The 27,390-nt window shown below is 51.5% G+C and overlaps 2 protein-coding genes across 7 annotated transcripts in view; one reads left to right on the forward strand and one right to left on the reverse strand.

Annotated features, from left to right (window-relative positions):
* MAPKAP1 (MAPK associated protein 1) overlaps positions 1-10,050 on the forward strand; it is a 98,142-nt gene extending 88,092 nt beyond the window's left edge. For both annotated transcript variants that reach the window (XM_068414112.1, XM_068414113.1), the window contains 2 exons: positions 6,618-6,715; positions 8,133-10,050. In XM_068414112.1, coding sequence (XP_068270213.1) covers positions 6,618-6,715; positions 8,133-8,258 — 224 coding nt within the window. In that variant the 3' untranslated portion in view covers positions 8,259-10,050. The remainder of the gene's footprint in view (positions 1-6,617; positions 6,716-8,132) is intronic.
* Positions 10,051-23,585: 13,535 nt separating this feature from the next.
* The window catches only part of GAPVD1 (GTPase activating protein and VPS9 domains 1), a 32,999-nt gene continuing 29,194 nt past the window's right edge, over positions 23,586-27,390 (reverse strand). For all 5 annotated transcript variants that reach the window (XM_068413775.1, XM_068413779.1, XM_068413776.1 and 2 more), the window contains one exon: positions 23,586-27,364. In XM_068413775.1, coding sequence (XP_068269876.1) covers positions 27,224-27,364 — 141 coding nt within the window. In that variant the 3' untranslated portion in view covers positions 23,586-27,223. The remainder of the gene's footprint in view (positions 27,365-27,390) is intronic.

Below are 27,390 nucleotides of genomic sequence, written 5' to 3' on the forward strand. Positions count from 1 at the left end.
CGAAAACAGAAAACGAGAACAGAAAGCTTTGGCATCTCGTTTGCCGTTAGCGTGGGTACTGTGGGCAGGCACGGCTGGTGATTTTTGTTTGCCCTTGTAGTAGGCCTGGGTCAGCATCTGAATTTTTATTTGTAAATTAAATCAGACTCCCTGAATTTAGACAGAGGGAAGAGGTAATGGCCCTGCTGGCTCGATCAAATGCCATTAGAACCTGAAAACCCTGTGTATGAACGGCGTGTTTAAATCAGGTTCGGTCTGATTATGGCGAGAGATTCTGAATGTTTTGAGTCTTGAAAGGAAGCATCCTATCATTGAGAAATAAGATTTAAGCCTTAATAAAGTAGTTGTCATTTTTATAGCTGAAAAGAGCTTTGTATCTCAATTAAGTGTACATAATATAAAGTCTTAAGGAAGCAACATAATACGTTTAATACAATTATATCCCTTTGCAATAGTGTAATTTAAAGGAAATCTGATTCTGTTAATGTCTCTTACATTACCTGGACAAGGGAGAACTTCAGTGTCACTGCCCGCTGCCCTTCACAGAGCGCGCTGTGGAGCGAGCGCGGCCGTGACGGATGCGCCGTGGCCGTCCCTCCCCGGCGCCGGGGCTGCCGGGCTGCTCGGCATCGCACCGCTGCTCCGAGGGGTGAGCGGCCTCCGGGCAGGCTTTGGGTGGCACGGAGGAGAATCAGCTGGGCAGGCGTACAGAGTACGTGGGGTTCTTCCATTCACGTGTCATTTACGATAGCTGCACAAATCCGATTTATTTGATAATTTACTTGAAACACTGGAGAAACGTTCTCTGTGATCCTTTTTCTGCTCTTTTTTTTGTTTTAATAAAGCAGATACATCTCAGTTGCTAGGTCAAAATACCCTCAATATTAAGGTAGTCTAAACAAAGGTGTTCTGTAGGTCACGGAGTACATCGGTAACTTCGGTTTGTAATTTAATTGCCTGCTTTGCACCCCGCAGCTTAAGATTTCCTTTAAATTCTTATTCCATTGTTGCACTGGGGCTTAACAGAGTGTTAACCTGGTAATAGGCACAGGGCCTCCCCATTATGTGTCTCGCTATCGAGCGGTTCTGCATGACTAGTTAAAAAAGATGGCAAGAAGATTAATGAAAGCCGCCTGGTACAGGAGGGGGGCAGGTACCTTTGCAAGACTTCTAGCGAGGAGATATTAGAGCTGAACCAGAGCCTGGCTTTTTCTTTATCCTGTGACCTTTGAACCTGCCTTACTGTCGAGAGCTGCCAGCGGAGCCGACGTTTTGATTGATGTTGCTACACGAGTCAGTCTTTCCCATTGAATTCCACATCTGCACGAAAATAGCTTTTCTGGCGGTGTTCGTACTGGCTGTAAGTGATAGCCAACGTGATGCCTGGAATGCCGTGATGTAGCTTTCATTTAAAGCTAAAGGTATTTGATGGTTTAATTCAGTATCCAGTTCCTCCAGATTATGCACGTTGGGTAATACTAATTTAATGAATTTATTATTTGGTTGTGGAAGGACTAAAAGCATCCAGGAAGCATTGGGCAGGCGTGGATTGCTGCTGCTTGGGGAGCTGAAATAGAGACGTTGCACGATTGCTCGGAGCCCTGCAGTGGAGCCAGAGCAGAGGCAACAATTATCCGTGTGCTCTGCAAATGGTGCACAAAATATTGTGTGGTGGTTCCTGATGTTCGTGCTCCCGCTGTGGGTAGTGTGGTGTGTGAAATAATAGAAGAAAATTCGTACTTGGTAGGAGACTAATCTCAGATTCTGATCAAGAGGTAAAAAAACAGGTTCAGCAGAGGAAATGTTCCCAAACTTCTGGCTTGGAGTGGAGGAAATCTGAGTGTGTAACAGGAAGAAATGAGCCCAGATGCCCGTGGACGTGCTGTTTGCAGAGCAGTGAAGAGCCTCGGGGGAGGCAGCGGAGGCGCAGGCGGTGCCCGGGGTGGCTGCGGTCCCCATTTGCTCAGGATTGAGGCCAGGTTGGGGGGTCCAGCCCGAGCCCCGGCGGACGTGGCCGTGACTCGCTAAATCCATCCCAACCGCGCAGCCTTTTCATAAAAGTACTCTGGAGCACCATCGGGAGCGTGCATTGCCTCATCCTTTTAACAAATATGTTTTGTAGCCCTATTAAAAGGGGTCTTCATCTATCCTGTCAAAGCTATTCTGCTGGGGTTTTTTAGTTTAATTACACTATCCAATTAAAACTCCTTGCTGCATTTTGATTCGCTTCTCCTTGGGCTTGAGTGGATATGACATTTACAAGGCTCGCCTTTCAAGCAGACAATGGCGTGATTGATGAGGTGCAGACGCAATGAAGGAGGCGATTGCCATGTGGAAACGCTGCTTAGTGCATTTTGATTTATTTATCATCTTTTTTCCCAAACAAGGTTGCTGGTGAAGATGTTGTGGGCAACCCCGAGTTCCACCTTCATTTTCACCATTCTTGCAAAAATCTTTATTAGTATTCTGCCTTTGGTAATAACTCAGAGAAGAAACAAAAGACTTTGGGGGAAAAAAAATCCAGATGTGTGAACAGTTATCACAATTTGACATAAAAGTGGTTGTATGCAGCACTTCCATTGCAACTCTGCTTCCAGGACATCTGGAAACAAGACATCCACGAATAGCAATGCTTTATAATAACCCTACAGTAGAATATAAAGACCTGAGTTGTAGAAAAGTGATCACGAAATGTGCTGCTCCCCGAGGGAATGGGGCAAGCCAGCAGGACTACAGCTATTATTGTTGTCCTTAACATTCACATCACTTGTTCCCACTTACGTAGTGCCTTGGTTTGAAGGAGATCCATCACAGGTACGTGGTGCGCAGCCTGAACTCATCGGTGGTTCCTCTGATACCAGTGGGGTCAGGACTTCACCCATAGCTTTGACTGCCATCACTACCTCTGAAGGAGACATCACCTCTGAAATATCTACCTCTGAGATTAATATCCCTAACTTCTGAGTTTCCTTGTTATTGGAGTTTGTCAGGATGGGTGCTGTGATGGTAACGCATCACTTGCATTTTTGTAGGACCTTCAGGCCCCTCTCCAGGGTCACGGCATCATTTTTGAGGTAGCTCATATGGGTTTCAGACAACAGAGTCCTTCCCCAAAGCTTTTTGATTAAATGTAGCAGTGGTTGGTGAGCAGAGGTTACCCCATTTCGTGCAGTCTTTTAAGTAAACCTGTCTTTGTACAGAAACAGTCCCTGTGTGGATCTGATTTTCATCGTTCCTTGCCTTTTTATTAGTATAATTCTTTGTAATCCTTTCGGAGGCTGGGAGAAGAGATTTCAAGGTGTGGTCCTGTTGTAGTCACAATTTCTGAAATGGTGAAACTCTGTGATAATGTCAAATGATGCCCGTAAGTGTTTTGTTCTTCAGAGAGGTCTTTCTCTAGCTATTTATTCCACTAATAACTCTTAATTGTCGACTTCTGCCTTATGGCCCTGTAATGACAAAGCAATCATCAAGGTATATTGAAAAATTAACATAAATTTGCATTCCCCAGTGTTTGTTTTCTGTTTTGTCCAATTCATGAATATTCTTTTCATCCTCTGTCTAATTAGTGATTTAATTCAGTGCTGTTCTGTTCTAGAGAGTGGCACTGGCGGAAGAGAGGGGTTTGGTGCAGTCTGACTTGGGGGTGGGAGAGGAAGAAGAAAGACTATTTCCAGTCTTGGCAGATTTGGTAAAAAAATTGTCTTTGTTGTGCAAATTGACATCCTTCCGATGTTTTCCAGGCAAAAAGTGTATTTTTTAGACTCTGATAAAAAAGAGTTTATTACTTAGATTAAAAAGTTAAAATTTTTTTCACCTGTATCAGGCGAAGTGTGGTGGACTGTGCAGGTTTTGTGTATTTTCCCAAGATTGTAACTTGCAGAAATTAGCAGATTTACCAGTGGCTGTGTAAGCCCATTCCAGGCAGTAACTCTGGAAGCTGCAGTTCAGCAGTATGTAAAGGCAGGAGCACTGGGACGTCGGGGGGTGAAGCGCAGGGTTTGTACCGGCAGCGCGACAGAAGCCCGTGGTAACAGATGAGTTTCTGCCATTTCATTTGCCTCCCATAAATGTTTTAGCAGATAAACATAGTTGGGAATAACATGTATTTTCCGTTGTACAGCTGATTAATTCTGATTGCAGAATATTGAAGCTTCCCTCTGTTCAGCCCAGCCTTGCCATCCGCTGCGGAGGCTGACGTTAGATGCGCTTCTGCGTGGTCTGGGTGCGGGGCAGCGACAGCACGGGCGTCTGCTGGGGGCGAGCACTTGTGTGTCAGCCCCGCGAGCTGAGGGGCACCGCGCTGGTGTTCGTGTAGGAGCCAGGAGCCGTGGTACTGGAGCCGGTCGTGCAAGGTCTGCGTTTGTGGTAATTCTGCCATCATGTGCCGTAGGAGCCACTTGAGCTGCTGCTGTTTGTTACCAGATATTCTTATATGGAAATATAAAACCATTGAAGTTCCTATTGATCTCTGAATTGCCAAGGGTGGTGCTCTATTGGAAAGAGGTACATCACATGTTTAAGCACTCTTGGAAATGGAAATCAATCTCACAATTCATAAATTCCATCTGGCTAGAATAGTAGCAGAGCAAAGTGCCAGTTATGATTTCAATGAACTAATATTTCATGCTGTAAATAGTGTAACGTGGACATGGAGCACATAAACATAATGCTGTAATGGGGCTTTCTGAAGAAAAGTCGTCTTAGCTTCTTCCCACTAAATCACCTGTCGGGGCGCGGGACGGGGTTGTGCAGGGGCAGCGGGGCGAGCTCGGCCTCCTGCCACAGGGCGCCTCGGGATCGGGGTTGGCATCTGTTGCTCTAATTGTCATCGGAAGAGCTGACTCCTCACAATCCTAAATCAGCGCTCGAAATGAAGTTCTGCTTCTGACAGCTGCGTAAATACTTTTGCCGGAAAGGAGGAGTAAATCACCGGTTTAAAAGAAAGATGGGGGCACTGGGGAGGGTTTCTTCGTCAGGCACGACGGAGGCTGTGATCTCGCTTAGTTTTCATGTTAATATTCCACTCTGTGTCTCCGTGCCCTGCCTCGCGGGGCGGTGCGTGGCCGTGGCTGGGGCAGCGTGCGTGGCCCTGCCTGCGCTGCGGCTGCCGCCCCTTGCCAGGCAGGGAACCAGCCCGGAGAGGGGTGCGGGAGGTGCGAGGCTGTTCACGGCTTCTGGCGCTTTCAGAGCCCCCAGCCTTTCCCCCCAGCGAGGCGAGGTTGGCGCGGGGGGAGTGGGCTGCTCAGGTGGAGGGGAACGGGGAACGAAACGTCTAAACCAGGTGAAGGAGCCTTGATCCACACCAAGAGCCACCCGAGGAACTCCCGGGACCCAAAACGAAGAGCCTCGTTGGAATCCTCCAGACCCAAATGGGTTTTGCCATTTCAATTTTCATTTTTAGTAATCAGTTTCTGTAAGTATGCATAATATTAAATGTCCAAGGGAGGCTGTGGTGGCTGATGGGGCGCGCTGCCGGGTCCTGTCCCCAGGAACGCTGCAGGGGCACTTTCGGAGTCGTAAAGATGCTGAATCCGGTCCCAGGCGGAGCCGGCGTGCATGCATTAACATAGCGATGAGCTCGCCGCCAGGAATTCCCGCATCTTTAGTACCGCCGAGGCATCGTTTGTCAGATGATTTAAAGGAGGTTTTTTTATTATTATTAGCCAATTTTTCAATATAGAATTTATATTCCAGATTAGTGCATCATAATGGTGTTTAATTAACATGCCACAGTAAAATACTCGCGTCTCAAATCTTCTGGCCACAGATCTGAGCATATATCAGTCACTTTTTGGAAATCTGGAGAATTAGATAATGTGGGTGAGATTCCAAATGAGCTTTCCTCCAGGAAAGACCTGAATTTACAGTAACGTGGCTGTTACTTTACTACCTTTGACGTTTGAACTGAATAAATTATGAGAAAACCTATGGAAAAGTATAACATATAGAATATGCTTAGTTTTAATTTTGAAGCCATGAACATCCATACGAGTGAAGGACGTTTTGCCTTCCTGCCCGTTCTGCATCCAGAGCCTTCCGTTAGCTTAATTTGGTTGTCCTGCTTGTGGGCAGCGAGGTTCCTGGTTCTCAGTGTACGTCCCATAGCGTCGTCGCTGCGTCCTTCAGTGTTTTACAGCGGTGACGGTTCCCTTGGCCATAAGGAACTGGGTGGGTTTGGGTGACGTTTTGGGGAGAGGTTGTTGGAGTGACGATTCTGGGGTTAATTGGCCTTTTATTTTAAATATAGCACTTATCTTCTGCATGTGATGATTATACAGTGAATAGTTACATAAAGTAGTCCTAATGTGGTAGTTTCACTGAAATATAGTCTGGGGCTGCAGGGGAGCTGACTGCCCGTCTGACAGATCTCCGCCTTCCCTGCAGTGGGGATGCGATGGGAGAGGGAACTCGGCTGAGCAGAGCGGGGCTGCTCCTGCAAGCCACCACTTGCCTTAAATTGAAATGACATGAGAAGCCTGTCAGCGTTTCATTGCTTCCTTCTGCTGAGCGGATGGTACGCCGAGATCACCATCTGTGGTTTTCTTCTGTCGGGCGCACGAGCTCTGCTGAAACTTTACAGGAATATTCTGAACAGTTTTTCCTTATCGTTACAGGTCATGCAATATTTAAACTTACATATCTAAGCAATCATGACTACAAACACCTTTACTTTGAATCAGATGCTGCTACTGTCAATGAAATTGTACTGAAGGTGAGTGTTAAATTTTAACGTGACCCCAAATCCTGGGCGTTTTACCACTTGGTAGACACGAGAGGATTCAAGAGGCTCTGGGAACACGTGCACGGTGCAGTGCCTGAGGACCACTAAGGTGCATTTATCTCGCCAGCCTGGTGGCTTGGTGCCTATTGTCTTACTCATTTTTCAAACAGCCCCACCACAGACTGCCTGGTTGGGTGCAATATTTCCTTTTATACTTGTTTCTAGTTAATGGAGACACCAGTTTTCTGCGGAATTTTAGAGGAAACTCCCGATTGTTGTGTCCGGATCGTTTCCACCTCCAGACACGCGAGGTGGTCTGCAAGCCCTTGTCGTGGTGGAGGTGCGGGGCTGTGAGAGCAGCCACTCTCTTTCTGAAACGCATTTTTGTAACGCTCTTGGAAGATTAAACTTAATTCTCCGCAAGCTAATATTTTATAGCAATTCAAAATTAAAAAAGCAGGAGTTTTGGCAAGCCATCTGTTATGTTTGCTTTCATTTTCTGTGTGGAATTTAGAGGATTGCTAAATAACTGACATACAAAATAATTTTTATTAATAACGTAGAAGGTGAATGCCTTTGGGGAGTTTTCTACTTACTTCCTGGACTGTTAGGCCAATTCTTTTGTTCCTACTTTATCTTAAATAAGCTGTTGTAACCCAGAACACTTGACACAGCTGAGACTGGTCATAAAAGAAGGCTAAAAAAAGAAAAAGATTTGCTATGAATAACATGAATATTCAGGAGAGCAATATTATTGAACAGTACTTTTTTTCTTAAGTTGCAGATTGTTTATATAGAACATTTTCTGGTTTCATGCATAAGTTACCAGTTTGTTTTCAATTCCATCAGCATTCAGAGAGGCGGAGAAATCAGACTTTTCAAATTAGGCTTTTTACATGATCAAGTGAGAAAGACCGAGGCTTTATTGACCATGAAAATTCCCTATATTTTTATGCCTTAAGCTGTAATATGCAATGAAAGTGAAACACTCTACAGTGCATAAAATTGTGCAAGTTTTAAGCCACAGCATATTAACCAGCTAATGGCAGACCAAAGGGCATTTTTATCTTTTTGATTCTTGCATTAACCTTCCATTAAAATTATCTATGTGATTATCACAAAGCACTGGAGATAATAAATTTAGGGAATAGCAGGCTTGTTAAATATCATTTAAAAATGCTTTCATCAAGTAAAATGTGCCAAAACACAGGGAAACTCTGAGACGAGCCGAGTGTGCAAACATCGTAATGAAAGATGTATTTTTATTGAAGCTGATGAAGCCTTTTATTGAAGCCCGTTACTGTATCAGACCGGCGCGCTGGGTCTTCCCGACTCGCAGAGGTTTGGGTGCCAGGGGCGGAGGAGGAGAGAGCACTGGTGACATTAAGCACCGTTTGGTGTCTTGCAGGTTAACTATATTCTAGAGTCGCGAGCAAGCACAGCCAGAGCAGATTATTTTGCTCAGAAACAAAGAAAACTGAGCAGGAGAACAAGCTTTAGCTTCCAGAAGGAGAAGAGATCGGGACAGCAGTAACGCGTGGCTGGAGGAGAGCCTGTCTGCCGAGCTCGGAGGAGACGCTCCGGCCGCCCGGGACAGGGGCAGCCGGGGCTGCCAGAGGCAGGAGCAGCCGGGGAGGGAACCTGAATTATCCCGTCTCTCATGGTTGGAAGATTATCCCTCGTTGGTGATGGGAAGTCTCCCCTGTGACAAAAATAAAGAGCCATATCAGCCGGAGAGAAGACTGTTACGCTTCAGGTTCCTTTGATTAGAAATAAGAGAATGACGTAGACTGGCATCATTTAATTACTGTATTATGTACAATCACAAGAAGAGATGTGATTACGTATTATTTCACAGCCTGGTTAAAATAAATTATATACATCTGTAATACACCCGCGTACACACAGGTATTGCTTGTGACATGATCAAATTTCTAAAAACAAAATGTAGGACAAATGTATCCATTTTTACTATTAATAAACAGATGTCATCTTTTCCAAGGTCCATATGATGCACAGTTCTTTTGGGGGGAGGCTGGAGTCCCAGATGGTTTCACTTCTGTTGCTGAAGTGAAGGAGGCAACCGTGAGCCAGGGAGCAGCGGCCATGGCAGGGGAGCCCGTTTGGGAAGAGACGGTGAGACGGTCAGGTCTGTTGTGGTTTGGTTTGCTCAAAAATATTTTTATTTAACTGTGCTTTGCAGCTTTGCATAGGTTTTATTGGAAGTTACGTGCTGTAGTTGGCACGGTGATGTGAAAACCCAGGCAGCGTCTGGGAGCACCCTCCTGCCTGCGGGAGCTGCCCGGGGCTCCACGGCGGCCACCGCGCTGGGGTTGGCTCTTCCCTCAGCTCGCACCTGAGGACTGAGACATGCCTTCACCTTTGCTTAATATTATTCTTTAAAAATAAAAGCTAAGACCTACTTTGTACTGGGATTTGTAACTATTTTGGCCTTGTCCATCCTTAATACATCAGGGAACATGTGAACGGGATTGCTGGGAACCAGAGCTGCGGTTTTGGTTCAGTTCACCAGAGGTGTCTTTCATAAATCCCTCCAAGTCGTTGCAGCTGGAGCTCTGTGCTGCTGCTGTGGATTCTGTACCAAGAAAATGCCCCCGGTTCCGAGAGGCGTTTAACCACAGCCAGGGTGCAGGGCAGGCGGCCGCGCTGCGGCTCCTCGGGCAGACCAGGCTCCCTCCTGCCGCAGCGCGAGCTCTCACCGCGTCCTACCTTGCTTTTGTATAGAGAAAACTCCGAGCCTTAACACGTAGTTTAGGAGTAAACACTGAGGCAGAGAGGTCTTTGTGTCGCTTGCTGTTGTGTTTCAGTCCTCGGTGTTTAAAAGTTTAGCCCTCCTGGAGCCGGTGTCGGTGCTGCCCCGGGAGGGGAACCCTGCCCACGCCACGGAGGCCAGTCTTCACTGTACAGTCTTCCGTGAGATCTGCAAATTGAGAGAAACAATATTTTATAGTATGATATTAAATTTTTTAATATTTTATACGTGCAAATGCAGCACAGATGCACTGGGGAAAGACCCTTCAAATGATGCAATGTAAATGACTCCTTTAACCAACTTTGTGAACTATTTAACATTAAAGTTGTTATGTGAATGTTCTTTTGCCACCTAGTTTCAATTCTTTTTAGTTGAACTAAAAAATTGCCTGTGTTGGTGTGAGAAGCTACTGAACTCTCCTACTTGTTTCCATGGCCGTAATGCTGTTGCCACCCTCTTACATTTATTCGTTATAAGCAGGTATTCAGTATGTGCAGTGTTTTGCTTTCAGTAAAGCCTAAAGATTCATGTAATAAAAAAAAAATCTCTGCTGTCTGGACTGTGGTAACGTTTGTGGGCACCCAGCCCCGTGCCCGGCCCACGGGCGTTTACACCATCCCGTAAATCCCCTTCCCCTCGCTGTATTCGTGGTGCTGTCCCACGCAGCGCGTCCCCGGGGGCACGGGCAGGGCGGGGGGACGGGCCGCTGCTGCGGGATGCTCCGGGGGTCAGGCAGGGTGTGGAGCCCAGAGTGGGTTTATTTACTCCGGAAGAGCCGTTCCCAGTTAAGAAGTGGATTTACTTTCATAAGTCAGGTGCAGTTGGCTGCACGGTGTGGAGGAAACCTTCCTCACCTTCTGGAAGCGTCCAGCATCTCCAGAGATGAACAAATACTTCTGCTATTTGGTGTTTGCTGAAAGAGTTAAATCAGAGCTCGTGGCTGCAATCTGTGCGCAGCTGAACACAAATCCATCACGGGCTGGTCTTTCCCCCGTAGTTGTAGATTTAATTGATTCAGATGGGCATTCAACTGGGTCAGGAAAGCAAGCTGTTCCTTCCGTGCCTTGTTACCGGGCCTCGGCAGGAGAGGGTGGCTGCCGGCTCGGGGAGCAGGGATGGCTTCTCGCTGCCGTGCGTCGGTGGCTGCTGGAGACACCGAAAGTTTTCTGAATTTTTCTCTTTCCTCTGCTGTTGGAGGGGGCCTGGCTTGCACGTTTTACAGTCGGTTGCACCTCGGGGAGCTTGCAAAAAATTCGTGGTACCGGGACCCCGGGGGACTCGTACCTGCGGCCAGTGCCAGCCCAGGCCCCTGCAGCAGCCGGAGCCGCTCACGGCAGCGTGTGGTATTGGGTGCTGCTGCTGCCAAAATTAACGCCCCTTAAATCACGTCCAGCACAGCCTCCCCAGCACAACGCCGGGACAAGGACAGAGAGGAGGACAGAGCTGGGGGCCCGGGACACCGCAAGCAGCCAAGGCAGGGGAGGGCTGGCCCTGTGCATCGCCCCGTGCTGCTGCTGCACGAAGGGTTAAGCACTGTCATGTTTTATTCTCCCCACACACCTCTGCTTAAATGCAAAAAAAAAAGAAAAACAAAAAAAAAATCTCAACAGGGTGTTGTTCACTCTCAAAACCCTAAGCATGATTTGTGAACTCTCACAGCCTCGGTAATCTCATCAGAGTAATGGGATTATATTTCAAATCACCATGGCCTGTTCATTACACATTTAAACTCCTTTGACAGAGGAAAAGTTAAATAAAATGTGTGCGTCAGCCCTGGTTGACTTTCCCAGTTCTCTTTCTTGATTAGACAAACAGATGCTGAGCTCCAAAATGAAAAAATAATGTGCTCATTTATTCATTTTTCTGACAAGTCACAATAGATTTTTAACTACAAATGAGCCCCCTCCCCAGGTGGGGACGCGGGGGCAGCACGTGCCGCACCGTAACGGGCTCCGAGCCGGCGGTGGAGCTAAACCGGGGCACGAGGGGTCATTTCCGCACCGCGAGCGCGGGGACGGTGCCATGATTCCCCCCCAGCCGCCTGATGGGCTTCTCCGAGGAGCTGCCAAGTGGCACTTGCCCTCCTGCCTCCAGCACAGCCACCACCGGCAGCAGCGTGTCCCTGGCCACGACCGTGGGCACCCACGGAGGCTTCTGGCACCTCCTGCTCGCCCAGGCTGACGCGCACCCGGGCGCGGTGCCGGGGCCGCCATGGCCATGGTCACCGCCATGAGCACGACGGGCCCAGCAGCCCCCGGTGCGGCGTCCCCGAACCCCAACTGGGACTTGGCCCCGGCAGCTTGGCTCTGCCCGGGAGCTGCCAACGGTGAAGCGCATGGACAGGGGGTGTCGGGGTGGGGGGGCTGGACCCCCCGCGAGAGGGGACAGTGTCACGTCGGGGAGCGCCGGGGCTCTCTTAGGGAGCTGAAACTCCAGATAATTAGGAATACACCAGCAAACGCCATTATTGTCAGGAGGATGGAATCGTGTACAGTAATGAAGCAATTATTAATGAGCAACTGCGAGATGCCATTAATTTAAGCTTTTCAGGATCACAGACTAAGGCAAGTTAAACGTTAAAACTGAGCCAGGCCTGGGCTGAGCGGGGCTGAGTGGGGCTTTACCCCCAGCGTGGGCACAGAGGGGCCATCTTGTTGCTCCCCCGATGGCTCCCTTGTCCCTGATGGCGACAAGGACGGGGACAGGGATGGGGATGGGACAGGGTCGGGGCGTCGCCCCATCCCGCAGCAGCACAGCGAGGTGCCGGTGGCCCCGCGGTGCACGTGCCGGGCGCGTTCGGGGCCGGTGCAGGCGGTCGCCGCTCCCGCACCAGCGCAGCCCCACGCCGCAATCTGTCACGGCGGCTGGGGCGCGCCGGCTCGGCAATATGTACCTCATGTCTGGGCTGTCATCGGACATAATTCCTCCCTGCTGGCATCTTGCTGATTTGTGCATAAGTGATGCGTGCAATCCACCTGCGCCGGAGCCGGGGCTGCGCGGGCCGGGGCTGTCAGGGCAGAGTGTTTTAGTGCCGCCCGCGATTAGCTGGAATTGACAGGCCCCGAGAGCGGGGAATTGCACAACAGGGGAATTAACAGCCAGGGACTGAAGTGGAGTGTGGCACTCGTTTAATCTGCAATTTATCAGTTTGCGTGGCTCCTTGTCGCGGGCGGAAGATTACACTCCAAAAAAGAAGGCTCCCTTTTTTTTTTAATTTCACCTGACAGGGAGAGGGAAGAGCAACACTCGGAGGCTGACGTGTCGGCTGGCTCCCGCTGGGTTACCGGCCTGTGCCAGCGCGGCGGCGAGAGTGGCCCGACAGCCCCGGCACGGGGCCGGCAGCCCCCAGGGCCCCCACCCCTGGCTGCAGCTGCTGGGTTTCACCCCAGGAGGCTGCTCAGACGCTGCCCTGCCTCGCAGCGGGGGCCACGGTGGCGACATTGCCCGCAGCCCCCAGGCATCACAGCCAGCCCCGACGGCGGCTCCCCGAGCCACGCAGGGGTGCCCGGGGCCTCTGCGCCCGCAGGGTCGCACCTGATGCTGCTCCCCAGGAGGGTCCGTGGTCCCGCTGCCGGGCGTGCAGGGGCCCATCACTGGGCAAGGCAAGCGGCAGCCGTGGCCGTTCCGCCTCCCGGCCCCCACCACACCGCGCGCTCCAATTTTGATAATATCATCAGAGGCTGATAATGGTTTCCAGGAACACTGTCGCCTCTCTGCGAGGTGACAGCCGGTAAAGGCAGTGTGACAGCTAATGCATTCTACAAGGGTACAATAATGTGACTCCGAGCACATTAAACTCCTTTAATGTGGGTGACATACACCTTCCTCTTCACATACATTATCATCCTGGGGGCACGGAGCCGGCGCCCCGGCGCCCACAGACCCGCACCCTGCCCTGCTCCCCAGTGCTGCCGGAGCCGGTGCTGGTGCGAGCGCTGGTGCTGGTGCCAGCACCCCAGGCCCCCCCCTGCACTAGCCACCCTCTCCCTTGCCCCAGTGCAAGGAGTAACCTCGTGATGCGGCTGCTCTCGCCGCGTGCAGGCGATCTCCTTGGCCTTCCTTGGCAGCCTGCTCTGATACCGCAAACCTTTATCCAACCTTATGGTATCAAAGATTATTTATAATGAATTAAATACGTTTTTAGCAGCTTCTTTCCACACTTACTGCCACACTTTCACTGCCACTTCAACTTAATTAGGGAGGCCTTGCTAAAGAGATGGGAATAAATGCATCTATAGAAATATATCTATGTATAAACGAAGAAAGCAGCCACCACAGGTCAGACCAGTACTTTCAATTTATTGCCCCGGTACATTCATTTGTAAATAGCTTTGCCTTGCTGGTTTCTAAGTGCAAGGCTAATGTTGGAGTGCTTAAATTAATAGTGACGCACACCTTTCATTATTGCTATTAAATTAGGTGCTGGGCTTTGATGGATTCACTTGTTGCTGAACTAAAAGCCTCGTAGATGTGGGTGTGCGTATCCATTTGGTTTTTACAGCAAATTTAGGTCTTAATGTCAAGCCAGTCAGAGCTGAGCAAGTTCCTCCTCAGCACACTCTAATTAGCAGGACGGGCACCTCCTGCGCCCCAGCCCCGCTCCCCTGGCAGCGCTGGCACGTGGCAGCGAGCGGTGTGGCAGGAGGACACATCCCAGCAGCCCGGGCAGGGGTACCAGCCCCCGCCCCAGCAAAGAGTTTGGGCTGCGTTTCAAGGGTGGCACCCCCCAAGCAAGGGGATCCAAGACCCCCCTGGCATCACACCTGGCACCGAAGGGCCTGGCAGGTCCGTGCCACCGCCGCCCGTGGGTACCGGCCCTGCGCCGGTGCAGCATCCCACCGTCCCGTGCCCAGAGCACACAGGGAGAGATACACTGAAACTTAAAAAGAAAACAACAACAAAACCCCACCCAGAGTCCCTGCAGACACGTGGAGTTATGACACGTACCATCAGCCCTGTCACCTCCAGAGCTGTGACTGACACACCGGCGTGACACGGCCCCTGTGACACCCAGCACAGTGTGGGGACAGCCTCGCACCACCGTGCTCACAAGGGGACAGGGGTCCTGCTGCCCTGTGTGGCCAGCGGGCTGCAGGTGCCCTGGAACCCCCATCCTGCTGCCCTCACTGCTCCATTTCGTCTAGTTACTGCTGTGATTTCCCCAGGGGCATCGTGACGAGGGAAAGGGCAACTCCTCTCCTGGGCAGGGGAGGACGGGGCAGTGACACGGCTCAGGCCATCGCTTCCAGCTGCTTCTGGAGGTGACTGGGATGGGCAAACCCGATGCCGAGGGGCTGCTACTCTGCCAGGGAGCTTGTTCTGCGCTTGCGGGGCCTCTCAGGGAGCAGCCAGATAAGGATGCATGCATGGAGATAATAACTCACCTTTAATAAGCCGGCTAATTGGAGACGGTGCATGCACAGGGTTTGCAGCCAGGATTGCTGCAGCACAGCGGCGGGGACAGTGGGACAGTGCTGTGTGCGATGCCCCGGTGCCACAGGACCCACTGGCAGTGGGGGGGCCGGGTCCCTCACCCACCAGGTGCCCATCATCCTGTGGCCCCTGTCTGACCTCACATCATCTGGACATTCACGTCGGTCGGTGACCGATGCTGTGGCAACTTCATGCTCAGCTGCAGCCGTGGGTGCCTGTGGCAAGCAGACACTGGGGTGTGGGGACCCCCACCCCGGGGACCCTGTCCTCCTGCACCGGGGAGCAGCATGGACAGGTGATGCCCCGGGGGCTGGAGGGAGCCACGGCTGAACACTGGGGACAAGCCATGGGGCACGGCGGGGTGCGGGACCCTCCTGCGCGCTGTCCCGATGGAAACACTGAGTGCGCCGGGGACGGGGAGCCCTGCGGCCTCGGGGGACCCTGCTTTGGGGGGCTGGCGGTGGGGATGTGGGATGGGGTGGGGGGGCTGTGGCGCAGGCTGAGGCGCCTTTGTTCTGCGTGCGGTTCCCACTCTTAGCGTGCCATCTTGAGGCCACCGCCAGCAGCCCTCCGGCGCCGCACAGCCCGCGCGCCCACCGCCACCGCCCTGTCCCCCCGCTCCGTTCGCAGGGTGTCCCACCACTGGAACAGATGGGAAATATGTCAGTGCTAATTCTTTTTCAGATTATAAAATTTGTCTATATTATAAAATATAACCCCCTGGGTTCCCGAGAGCTGAAGTCCTGTTTCCCTGTGAATTTCATTTGAGAATTTCATGTCCTTTCAACACAGAATCACATTTCAGCTGTCCCAAGTGCTCGACTGGTTTAAGAGATGAGTCTGCATGAGGCCTTGCTGGGGGAGCAGGAGGGGAGCCGGGTGGGGTGGCAGCCAGGGGCCAACAGTCCCCAGCAGCTGGTGGTCTGGGGACAAGGGGACCATGCCTGGCCCAGGCTGTGCAGGACACCGCAGGGGTCTGTCCTGCCTCTCTCCTTGCCGTGCCCATGCCATCGGGGACCTGCACGCTCGTGGCATGATAGTTCTGAGCAGTCGGGGTTAATAATAATAATAATCATCCCTCCCCATAGTACCAACTCCATGATTTCTGGTGAATTAGGTTAAAAAAAGGCTCTGCAGGTCCCTTCGCAGGTGACGTCCCCTCTCGAAGGCGTCTCTTTCCCAGCCCTGCACGCCTGCTGTGCTGGTTTTGGGGGAAAAAAAAAAGCTGTCTTCTTGGGGAACAGGACCATTTGCATCCCAGTTTGGTGCCTCTCATCACTTTGCTGCTGGGGAGGGGGATTCAAACCCATCCCCGCACTAAACCCTGCAATGGGAAATAAACAAACCGCCGTGGCAGCGAGCCGGTGGCTTCCCCAGGCTGCGACACTTCCCCTCGGCGCAGGGCCCCCGATTCTCTCTTTGAAAAGCGTCATTATTAGTCAATAAAAGTTAAATCCCAGCAATAAGACAACACCCCCCATGGAGGAACAGACTGATGGGCTGCCAAGGAGAAGATCTGATAAAGCTCTAAATTCAATTACTTGCCAATGGTTGTTCTTTTTTAATGGGACTTTGGTGGTGTTTATTCGTGGTTTTTTTTTTTTTAATTCTCCTGAAGAATTTTCTGCCTTTCCTTTGCTCTGGGTGATAAAATGATGCCAACCATGGGAGGAGCGGGTACGGTGGCCAGCGGAGGACTAGCCACTGCAGCCCTGCCCGTTGGGGGCATACAGCCGCAGGCAGGGCTGCCAGACAGCATCATCCAGCCGTGGGCTCTCCAAGCAGCTGGCATCAACAACCAGGTCACCGTCTAGCCTGAGGGACCGACATTCCCCGTGTCCAGAGCTGGGGCAGAGACATCTGTTCCTTGCAGCTTCCCGACGGACACTGGGATGCCCAAAGAGTGCCGGGGTGGGGGGGATGCAGCTGAAATAAGGGGAGCTCAGCTGCCAACTGTGCCCCCAGGGCCGTGGGTGGGTGCCTGGCTGACCCTCCCCATGCCTGGGGACACATGAGTGGTGCTGGTGGTGGTAACAGGTCCCACTGGTGCTCCGTGGGCCAGCAACACGAACTCCTCTTCCATGTCACTCTTTGGCATTTTACAGATAATAAATGGCTAATCAGCAGCCACCCCCTCCTCGGTGTCCTCTGCAGCAACGCTCCAATAATTAATTATAAACTACACTACTGATCAGCTTGCGTGTACCCCGTCTGCACTGACAATCATTAACCATAATACGGAATTTATAATGGTGAGACGTGGAACCTGGTGAGATGAACTGCTCTGCTTTTTAATCAGTTTTATGGGATGATATAATGCATTGATCGACACAGACAAGATACAGCGCGTGTTCCTGTGTCTATAGCCGGGCGACCTTATTAATTTAGATTTACAAAGAGTTGCTTGATCCGGAGGGGAGAGAGCTGGCAAAGGTGCCTCGCGCAGGATGGACCCGTGCAGGACCCGCGAGGGCGGCAGCCGGAGGGGCTCCCTGGGCAGGGGGGGCTTGCCGGGGTCTGGGCAGGGCTCCTCAAAGCCCACTGTGGTGGCACGGGGCAGCCCCAGCGCTGGGCAGGCTGTGCCCAAGCACCCATCCAGGGTGACACTGGCAGGACCCCGGCGGGATTGCCTGGCTCTGGTGAGCGGCGGTGCCTGTCCTGGTGTCCCGGCACTGGGCAGCGTGTGCCCGCCTGCACGTGCGTGCCTGCGCCTGGCCCTGCCCCAACCCTCCCTCCTCCCCCCCGAAATGCATCTGTGACGGGGCATCGCCTCCCCGACCAGCCCGGCCCGGTGGCGGCCGGGCAGCTGGTGACCATATTGGTGTGTCTTGGGCTGTCATATCACATTTGCACGCCTGCTCCAGCGCTGCGCCAGGGAGGCTGGGCCGCGGTTTTCAGGTCAGGGGCTGCATCCAGCACGGCAGGAAAATTCCTATTTCCCCACCAAGGCTTTAACTGTGAAGTGGCCCCGACTCAGCTCCTCCACCCCTGGCAGCAGCTTCGCACCATGGCCACCCTGGCACCCCGTCACCCCGGTACCCCCACGGCTCCCCAGTGCCTCCAGCCCTGCGCCGGTGCCTGCCCCAGCTCACACCTTGGCCAGTGTCCGTCCCAGGCAGTGGCAAAGGAGCTGGACTGGCTGCAGCCGATAGTGAGTGGGGTTGTAACCAGCACGGCTTTATGGGAAGGATGGCTTGTCAAAAAATTATTTGGTTTCTTTCTTTTAATTTAAAAGTTTAACTAATAAAAGTAACTGAGAAGCTGTGGTGTACTTAGGCTTCTGTTAGGCATTTGATTTAATAGTACATGACGTTTTGATTAAAAAATTAGCTCTATATAGTATCAATAGAGCCCACATTAAAAGGGTTTAAATCGGCTGACTGACAGGTCTCAAAAAGCAGTTGTCAATGGGGACTCATCATCGGAGGATGATGTTCAACATTTTCATCCCCGATCTGGAAGTAAATACGAAATCAGTGCTGATAAGGTTTGGGATGACAAGGAGTAGTGGGGAGGTGGGAATGCTGACAAGGGAGAGCTGTGGGGGCTATGGGGGAGGCCGAGATGATGCCCAGGAGCATGGCTGTGCCCCAACTGCTGGTGCGGGGGGCAATGGTCACTGACCCACGGCTGCCCTGGGGTGCTGCATGTGTGGGTCAGCCTTGATGGACCCCCAGCTTCTTGTGCCACGGCGGGTGGCGGGTCCCTGTGGTCCCATGAGGATGCAACAGCAACGATGAGCAGGCAGGGCTCAGCCACCCACCCTGCAGCCCCCGGTCCTGACTCACCCTCCATGAGAGAACACCAGCGCGCTGCAAAGGCTCGTGCACGAGCTGTGAGTCCTCGCGAGGCACCACGCATCACACCCAGCACCGCCGAGACAGCCAAAGCCATCACCAGCCCCACCAGCCCCGGCCACCACCTCAGCTGCAGATTCGGGTGCCGCATTTCTCAGATGTACGAGAGGGAAAATCTGCAGCTCACCCACAGCTCCGCTTCGCGCCAGCCCTGCGCTGGGAAGAGCAGCAGCCACCTCTGCTGGAGCTGCGGGCAGGGGGCTCACGGCACCCTGGCATGCGGGCAGCCTGCGGGCACCAGCGGCAGCACCGCTGGCAAGAGTGGTGACAGACAGGTGTCATCGGAGCCCCTCTCACACACCGTTTCTGTGCATTGAGTCCTGCAAACAGGACGGAGCTGAGCTGCCAGGGGGATGGAGGAGACAGCACGTGCCCGTGCCGTGCCTCGTGGACGCGTGCCACGCTGACATGGCCTGGGCTGCCGCAGGGACGCAGTCACCCCAAACGGCAGAGCCCCAGCACCCACATCCCCCGCGAGGGCAATGGGGGGGCCCGTGATGGTGCACCCTGCTGAAGGAGTGTCCCCTTTTCCAGGCTCGGCACATCCATCACCAGGAGAGGCATTTGCAGAGCCCCTGGGGCCACCACAAGTGCTGAGTCCTTCAAATCCTGCTGAGCAGATGGCCCTGAGCCACCTTCAGAGACACCTGGCCAGCAAAAGGACACGTCCTGTCCTCACCGGGGGACAGGGGAGCAAAACCGCGGCAGCTCCAGTGCTTCTGCAGGGCCACGGCTCAGGGCACGCGTCCTGGCATGGCCACCACGCTGAGCTGGGCTCAGAGAATCCACTGCCGGGCATCGCTGCCCTCCCGGCTGCCCGCAGGAGCCAGTGCAGCTCGGTGAGCTCCTGGCTCTGAGTGCCCGCGGCAGCCCGGTACAAGCATTGTGCTCCCACAGGGCTCGACTGGCCCAATAAAAGATTATCAGCTAAATAAAACAAGAAGTGAGTGATGCCACGATGCCCTGCTGGATTGAAATGGTGTGAGCAAAGTGGTTTTTCTCGGCGAGATTTATTTCCTCTGCCGGCTGCAGGCAGCCAGCCCGGCGGAGAGAATGAGCCGCTCGCTCCGAGGCCACCGCTCCCTCCTGCAGTCAGCGCTCGGCTTTTGTTCCATTTTTGAGGGAATCAGAACAATAAAGGAAATACAGATACTCACCCATCGCAAAACACAGGAGCACACGTGTGTGCACACACACCCCAGTGCTCGAGCCATGTGCTCCAGCCCTGCTCCCCTGGGCCCTGCTCTCCTGCTGCACGGGCAGCGCCCAGCCAACACCTCAGCACTGAAATCCCCCCGTAACCTGGACCGAGGAGGGCGATCCCTGGGCCCAGCCTCAGCTGTGGCAGCCGGGGCAGGGCTGGCACCCGTCCCCACCACCCGCCGCGGCCAGTGCCGGCAGTGCCACAGCAGGACATGGGCAGAGGGTGGCATGGCCCACATCCGCGGTGGTGCCGTCACTGCTGTTTCCAGTGCCAAGCACCTGCAGACGCCGTGCGCCGGACAAGGACAAGTCCCTGGAGCCACAGGGATGTCCTTGGACGAAGCCGTGGTCTCTGCCACGGGCAACTGCTGGTGCCGGGGGACAGATCCCGGGGGCTCTGCCCCGCTGAAGCCCGCAGGGAGCTGCCACGACACCAAACGTGGCACCTGAGGTTACCAAATCTCCGCTGCTCAGCGCGATCCTCGTGCAGCCTTGAGCTGCTGCCATCACCTGCCACGAGCTTCGATTTCAGGTACGGGCCCCCCGCAACGACCGTGCACCGGTACCTGCTCCTGCAAAGCAGGCCGGTAGCTCCCAGTAGCTGTAAATACTGCCAAGTGCTCGTGTCAGCAGTCCTGCTTGATTTTGCTTTCAACATCTGCAGCCCAATAAATCTTTGTCTCCTTCAGGTGAACTGTGCTCTCCACTCAGGCTCCGATTTACATCCCTCAGCACCGTCCCCACAGCAGCGCTGGCCCCGGCACCGTCCCGGGCCGTCACCCACGGGGCCACGGCCGCAGGGACAGCGAGGGACCCGCCGCCCTCCGGGAGCCACGGGCAGCCCCGGCCCTGCCAGCACCGAGCGGTCGCACTGCAACGGGCCCGGTGGCCACCGGCACCATTCCCTGTGCCAAAACCCTTCTACTCACCAGACCTTCGCTGGGCTTTTTTTTTTTTTAATTGTTTTCAAAACAGATTTCATGTGGTCCCAAAATGAGACCATGATTGTAAATTAAAGTGTAATTAGCCTTTACGCTTTTATATTCATTAACTCTTCTCTGTTAATGACGCAGAGGCTGGAGCACAAACCCAGCATTATGAAACCACATCCAGGAAATAAAATAGTGATTTAGATAATGGCCAGAATGTATTGCTACTTACACATAATTAAACAAATGCTCAATTTACACTTGGAAACATGAATGAATGTTGATTAACCCCAGCCCAACAGCTCTGCTGGCGATGTGGTTAGTGGCTGTGCCGCCGGTGGGGCTGGCAGCGGCGGGCAGGGCAGGGCATGGCCCCACCACCGGACACGCGCCTGCCTGGCCCAGGGGCTGCAGTGCCACCGAACCGCCCGGCCCCGTGGCCACGGCTGCCTCAGCTCTGCAGGCTGCTGCCAAGGGTCACCTCTCTCCCCAGCAGCCACGTCCCCGCCGCTGCGTGCTGCCACGAGTGGCCACGTCCAGCTCCTCACCAAGCAGCACCATGTGCCAGAGGGTGTACAGGGGGCTGCGGGGTGCCAGTGGGCTGTGGGGTGCACCAGGGGCCGCTCCCACACAGGCTTTGTCTCCCATTCCCCTGCACCTCCTGCCCTCCAAATGTGCCAGTTACTATGGAGACGTCGCCTCGTTAGCGCGGGAGGAGCCTGACGAAGTCCATCCACTTCTGCAGGATAACGTTATGTTCTGCTGCAGATCTAGACTGGAGGAGCCCGGGCAGGGGGACAGGTGCCGGGTCCCCAGCTCCATCTCCCCTCAGGGCAGCGCAGCGCTGCCCACGCCCTGGCTCTGGGCTCTGTGCCCACCACCACTGCTGTGCCCAAAGCAGGGGTTCCCGTGGTCCTCGTCCTGGTGCCCCGCGGGGTGAGAGGTGCCATCCATCGTGGGCTCTGCAACCCAGCTGTAAGCTGAGGCTGAGGAACAGAGCTGTTCACAGGGGTGGCTTGGGCCCCCCCTAAGGACCTGGCAGATCTGGAGCTGGATCCGGTGCCAACCGGGGCCCCCGCAGCCTGAGGAGGCCGGCTGTGAGCTCCTGGCCAGGACACGGCAGGGGCTGTCACCAGCAGCACGTGACCAACACAGCCCCACAGAGGTGTCACACCTCCCGGAGCCAGAGCCCAGGCTGTGCTGGTCACAGAGGAGCTGGAGCCAGGGGGGCTGCTGGGGATGCAGACCCTCCCTTTGGGAGCCTGGGGACTGGGCAGGGTGCCCCCCACCCCAAATCGGTCTCCGTCCCAGCACCTTGCACATCCCTCAGCCCCTGGGTGAGGGAAGAGGACGGAGGACACGGTGCTGGCAGGGCCTGTCGAGACCTCTGCTCCCAGGGACTCCCCGTTCATGGATCGTTGACTCAACAGGCCATAATGGCTCCATCTATCGGGGTCAATACGGGCGCCTTTGACACATGATAGACAATAATTGCTCCTGCTTAGAGACTTTTTAGTTCATGGATCATTGACCTGATGGGCTGTAACAGCTCCGAAGGAGGCTGCACACCCCCGCGCTTAAATGCCCTCAGGAGCCAGCAGCCATGTAAAACCAGGGCACGGGGCCATGCAAAATGTGCTCTCCCCAAAAGCCCACTCCCCAGCACAGGTTACCAAAGGCCCTGGGGGCCCTGGAGCCCTTGTGGTAGCGCAGCCACTGAGGAGAGGCCACGGCAGGAAGGACAGTAGCCCAGGAGGAAAGGCCAGCACGCCCCAGCATCCCTCAAGCACCAGGGGATAGGACCAGGGTGCACGGGGATGGGCTCACCTCCCGAGGTCTGCAGGCTGGAGCTCCCCTCTCCGACAGCAACTTCCAGGTATATGATTTAATGAAAGGCACAATAAGAAGTGAAACAATTAGAATTTCTGCCTCATTATCATGGTAATCTTATCAGTCGGATAATGAGGTATTAATGGAGATTTAATGTGCCTCTCATAACAGAATCCCTTGGAGAAAACACATAAGGAAATTGCTGTAAATCCACTTAATGATGGAAAGGTCCCCAAACACCATATTCCAGAGGATGAAAAATGCTGGATGCAAATGAGAGAGAATCAAGGTCAATAACACTGCGGGGACCGAGCTCACGGCAGCGCTGCCGCCACGCAGCCGCCCCGGTCCCGCCGCTTCGCCCACCCGCCCCATTGGGGCTGGCTGCGCACCCGCTGCCTCACAGGTGATGTGAGCATTTCTTACGAAATAAGATGACTGAAACACAGCACGTTTGGAGCTGACCCCTCCCCGCAAGGCATCAAACAGCACAGAGCAGAGGAGGGGACACGGTCCTGGCGGCTGTCCGAAGGTGAGCCACCTCACCGTGCTGTGACAGCAGCGAGCGATTTTCTTCTCTCAAGCTGCATGATTAAAAAAAAGAAAATAACAAGTGAAAAGCTGTGTGTTAAGCAGCCAACTCAGCGGTGCATCCGCTCCCGTTAACTGGATCATGTTTCTTTTTTGCCACCGTCCGCTTCCCAGGTGGAAAAAGCTCTGAGGACACAAGATGGGAAACCACGCGAAGCGAGCGGGAAGTTGGTCATGGTGGCACTTCCATCTCCAGCACAACTGCTGATCGCCCCACAGCCAGGCAGAAACATGAAACCAGGCGCTTCAACTGCTCTCCTTTTAATCGTTTTTTACAGAATAATACATTAATAATCACGTTAGAGACAAGATGGGTTTCCTGTATACAAGATTGTGCAAGCTCATTAATTTAGGTTTATAAAGGCTTTACCAGTTTCCAAGAGGAGAGGCAGTACAAAGCTTTTAAATAGAGGTAAAGCACAATTAAAAGGTACAGAACACACACTACTAACTCAGCAGAGATTAACTCTCAAGTAGTACAGGCTCAGCCAAGTCACCAGCTGTGACCCGGACAGAAGGATCCTTCCCCCTCCTGCCCGCTGCTCCCACTCGCCTGGCACAGCCCGCCCTGCAGCACGGCCACCCAAGCCACGCTCGTGCCACACACACACGTGGCACCTGCCTGAAGCTTTGCTGCTGCCCAGGCCTGCCTCCTCCTGCTGCTCCTGTTCTAACCCCCCCTCCACATACTACTCAGCATGAACGTGGCAGTGAGTCCTCAAACTTCTGCCAGAATTTGGCTTAACAGAACAGTAACGTTTCCAAACGACACGAACCAGCACTGTGCTCATCAGAAACTCACCGACAGGAAACAGGGTCATGTTCGTGGCTTTTTTTCCTGAAATTTATGGCAGTTACATTCAGCATTTGGTAGTATAAGGTCTTCAAAACAAAGCACTTTTAAACTCAAATACTTAGACCATACACGTCCCAATTCTCCTTAAAGAGGATTTAAAAAAGCTTTAAAGAGAAATCTCATTTAGGGTTAGGAGCAAAAAGGCATCTCCTGGGGATGAAAAGCCAGCCCTTCCCTTTCACACCTCTACCCAGAAAAGGACAATCCCACCTCTGCAGTCTCACAGGCAGAGCCACCCAGACACGCCAACCACCGGTGCTGAAGACAACGACCGAGCAGCAGGTCCATGACTGCAATCTGCTACTAACGACCTGTCCCCCCTCCCCTTCCCCAAAATGTTCCATTCATCCTTCAGTGGGTGAAGTAATTTAATTAACAGAAAGCACCAAGTTTACAGCAACAGGTACATAGTTGGCTGGCACCTTTTGGCAACAGGTCTGTTACTTTTGGTCCTTTATGCACTGTCCTTTCACCTTTACTATTGCACACCAAATCCTAACAACATCACTTCCTAGACATGTAATTTATCATTTTAAAACAAAACGTTATGGGACACCAGGGGGAAAGAGTCAGAGGAGGTTTTTAATTCTTTGGAAAGCCTAATTCTCTAACTACACCTATCAAGAGTATGCAAAGGACTTTCAGAGCAGGTTGAAAAAAAGAAGCAAAGGACCATCTTGCTATGCAGACTCAGCTCATCTGGGGCTCATCGAAACACTTACTGGTTTAAAAATAATTAATTAATAATTTAAAAAAAATACTCCAGTTCTTTTAAGTATTTTTCTACGCAGAAAAACAAAGTGACAAAAATTGTGAAGGAAATGGTTCTAGCCCCATCCATAAAGGAGAGCAAATCTGACAGACCCGAGGGCGCTGATCAAACCCTGCTGGCTGAGTCTGCAAACAGGAGCGATGCGCAGGGTCACCACCAACTTCAGTGTCTTTGTGCCTTCTTTAAGGACTGTACAAATGCTCTCCTTGGCTAAAACCCAAACTGCAGGACTAAAAGAACTTTCAAACATCGTTCTTAACATCTCAGATATTCAAGTAATAATTAAATATTACAGGACACTTCAATATAAACAAATTTATATTGCTTTCAGATATGATCTGGCCATATCTTCAAGGGCATGTTTGTGCTTCGCTGCTGAGTGTTATTGGCCAGGGCTGTGCTTGCAATATTAAGTTACATGTTCAGCACCAAAACCCCATCAAGGCTAAATAACTAGAATATTGCAATGCTACACAGACTGAGTTACCACAGTAAGGCAGATCAGAAGAATTTTGTTTCTACTGAGTATTGCTCCTCCACACAATCAAGTCTCTAATAGAGGAGAAAGACTATAAATAAAAGAAAAAAGTTACCATCCCACCCTCTCACCTGTGATTAGTTTGGCAAAAATGCTCTACTGAACTACCTACTAGAGTCCTAGAAAGTAAGTTTCTTTAATTAAGCCTTGACAAGTAGCACAGCCAAATCAAGCACTTGATACTTTCCGTAAATTGCTCTAATTTCAATTAGCCAAATGATTTTCCCAAGTACTAGTTGCTTACAGGTTTTAATCATCAAAATGCACACACATACACACACACAAAAATGTATTTTGAAAAGAATGCGAGAAAGATTTTGTTTTCTTTACTACTCACAGACACCAAGCCTTAACACATCCCTCTGTCAGAAGTGCAATGAACACTCTGGGAAGAGCAAGAAATAACACTGACATGAAAAAGTTAAATGCTCGCTGTCCCTTTTCACTGTAATTCTAGCTAAAAAAGAACAGCAAGTGCTTATATACAGGTAACAACCACCGGCCGTCACTCAGACCATTCCACCCATGAAAAACCCATGTGGTGTTGTGCATAAAAACTTCTTTAAATTGATAATTGTCAGTTTAAGGGAAAGGTGGGGTGAGAAATCTATAAAACACCCTGAACTGATGTCATGATATGTTTCATAAAGAACAGTGTTATATTTTAAAATATTTTATATGAACAGTAAAACTTGCACTGCTGCATAGCAGACAACATGAAGAACATTTAGTAAAAACATTCACTGAAACCCCTGGCATATGTATTTAATGTCACTAATCAAAATATATATTACAGTTCCAGGTTCTGTTAAGGATCTCTGTGTGGGGTTTGTACAGTATACACAATATTTCAGAAAAAATATTACAGTAAGGTATTTCATTTCTCCTTTTTTATATTAGACTTATCTATTGTAACTTACAGTCCCTCTCCTCTATATATCCAAACCTCTATAACACCCTAATGCCCTAGCCAAAAAGTGTTTAGCTATCTAGTAAGCCCTGTCTATTATAAGTTCCAGTTTTAGAAATTTCAGTAATCTTACTTACATTTTAATAAATAGTTCAGTTTGCCCTTTTTTAATCTTAGCCTTTCGAGGAAGTCCTTTCGTTATCAAAACACAGTATGTCACAACCTGTTACGAGGTCAGAGAGGCTTTTGCTTGTTTATTCAAAGGATAATGAGTCCAAAGATAACGGCAATGCATTAAATATAGTTATATAATATTTACACTGTCCTCTCAGATTTTAAATTTAGGTGAAATATAACTAATGTCAGCTACTACAAACTTTCAGCGTGGCTGGTGTTTTATTAATAAAAGGTGTATTAAGCTAGAAAGTATACTCAGTGGTTGCCCTGATTCTTCTTGTTTCAGTTTTCTATTAGAAATTAAATGAAGTGAATTATTCACGTGAGTAAGCATTCAGGAAGAGGGGTGGTGGAAAAAGCATGAAGAATTTTCTGTACGTTTTGAGATTCCAAAATACCTGAAAACTGTGGTCCCTTTTGCAGTGCCAGTATCTATAGGGGAGAAAAACATAACCAAAAGAGAAGAGGAAAATCTGTTAAATTAATTTGATTAGTAAAGGTGTGTTTTAAAATGCCTCAGATCTGTACAGTATTATACAAGGAAAGTCTCTTCTTCAGCTTTTGCAGCTGTTGTACATTCTTATATACTCTTCTTCTGCTAACAGTCTGCCCGTACACGTGCTGTTTGAGTTACTTGCGATCATCAATTGTTTTAATGAATTCAACTGCTGCTGTGAACTGCATCCACCAGTAGGATTCTTCTCCAGACAAACAGTTGGCATAGAAACTACTGATGTACTGAACAGTGGACAGCAAGCAAGGTGGATTTGCCTGAGGGTTAAAGAAGAAAGAGATAC

Source organism: Nyctibius grandis, chromosome 16 (genome assembly GCF_013368605.1).
Source record: "Nyctibius grandis isolate bNycGra1 chromosome 16, bNycGra1.pri, whole genome shotgun sequence".
Taxonomy (NCBI): domain Eukaryota; kingdom Metazoa; phylum Chordata; class Aves; order Nyctibiiformes; family Nyctibiidae; genus Nyctibius; species Nyctibius grandis.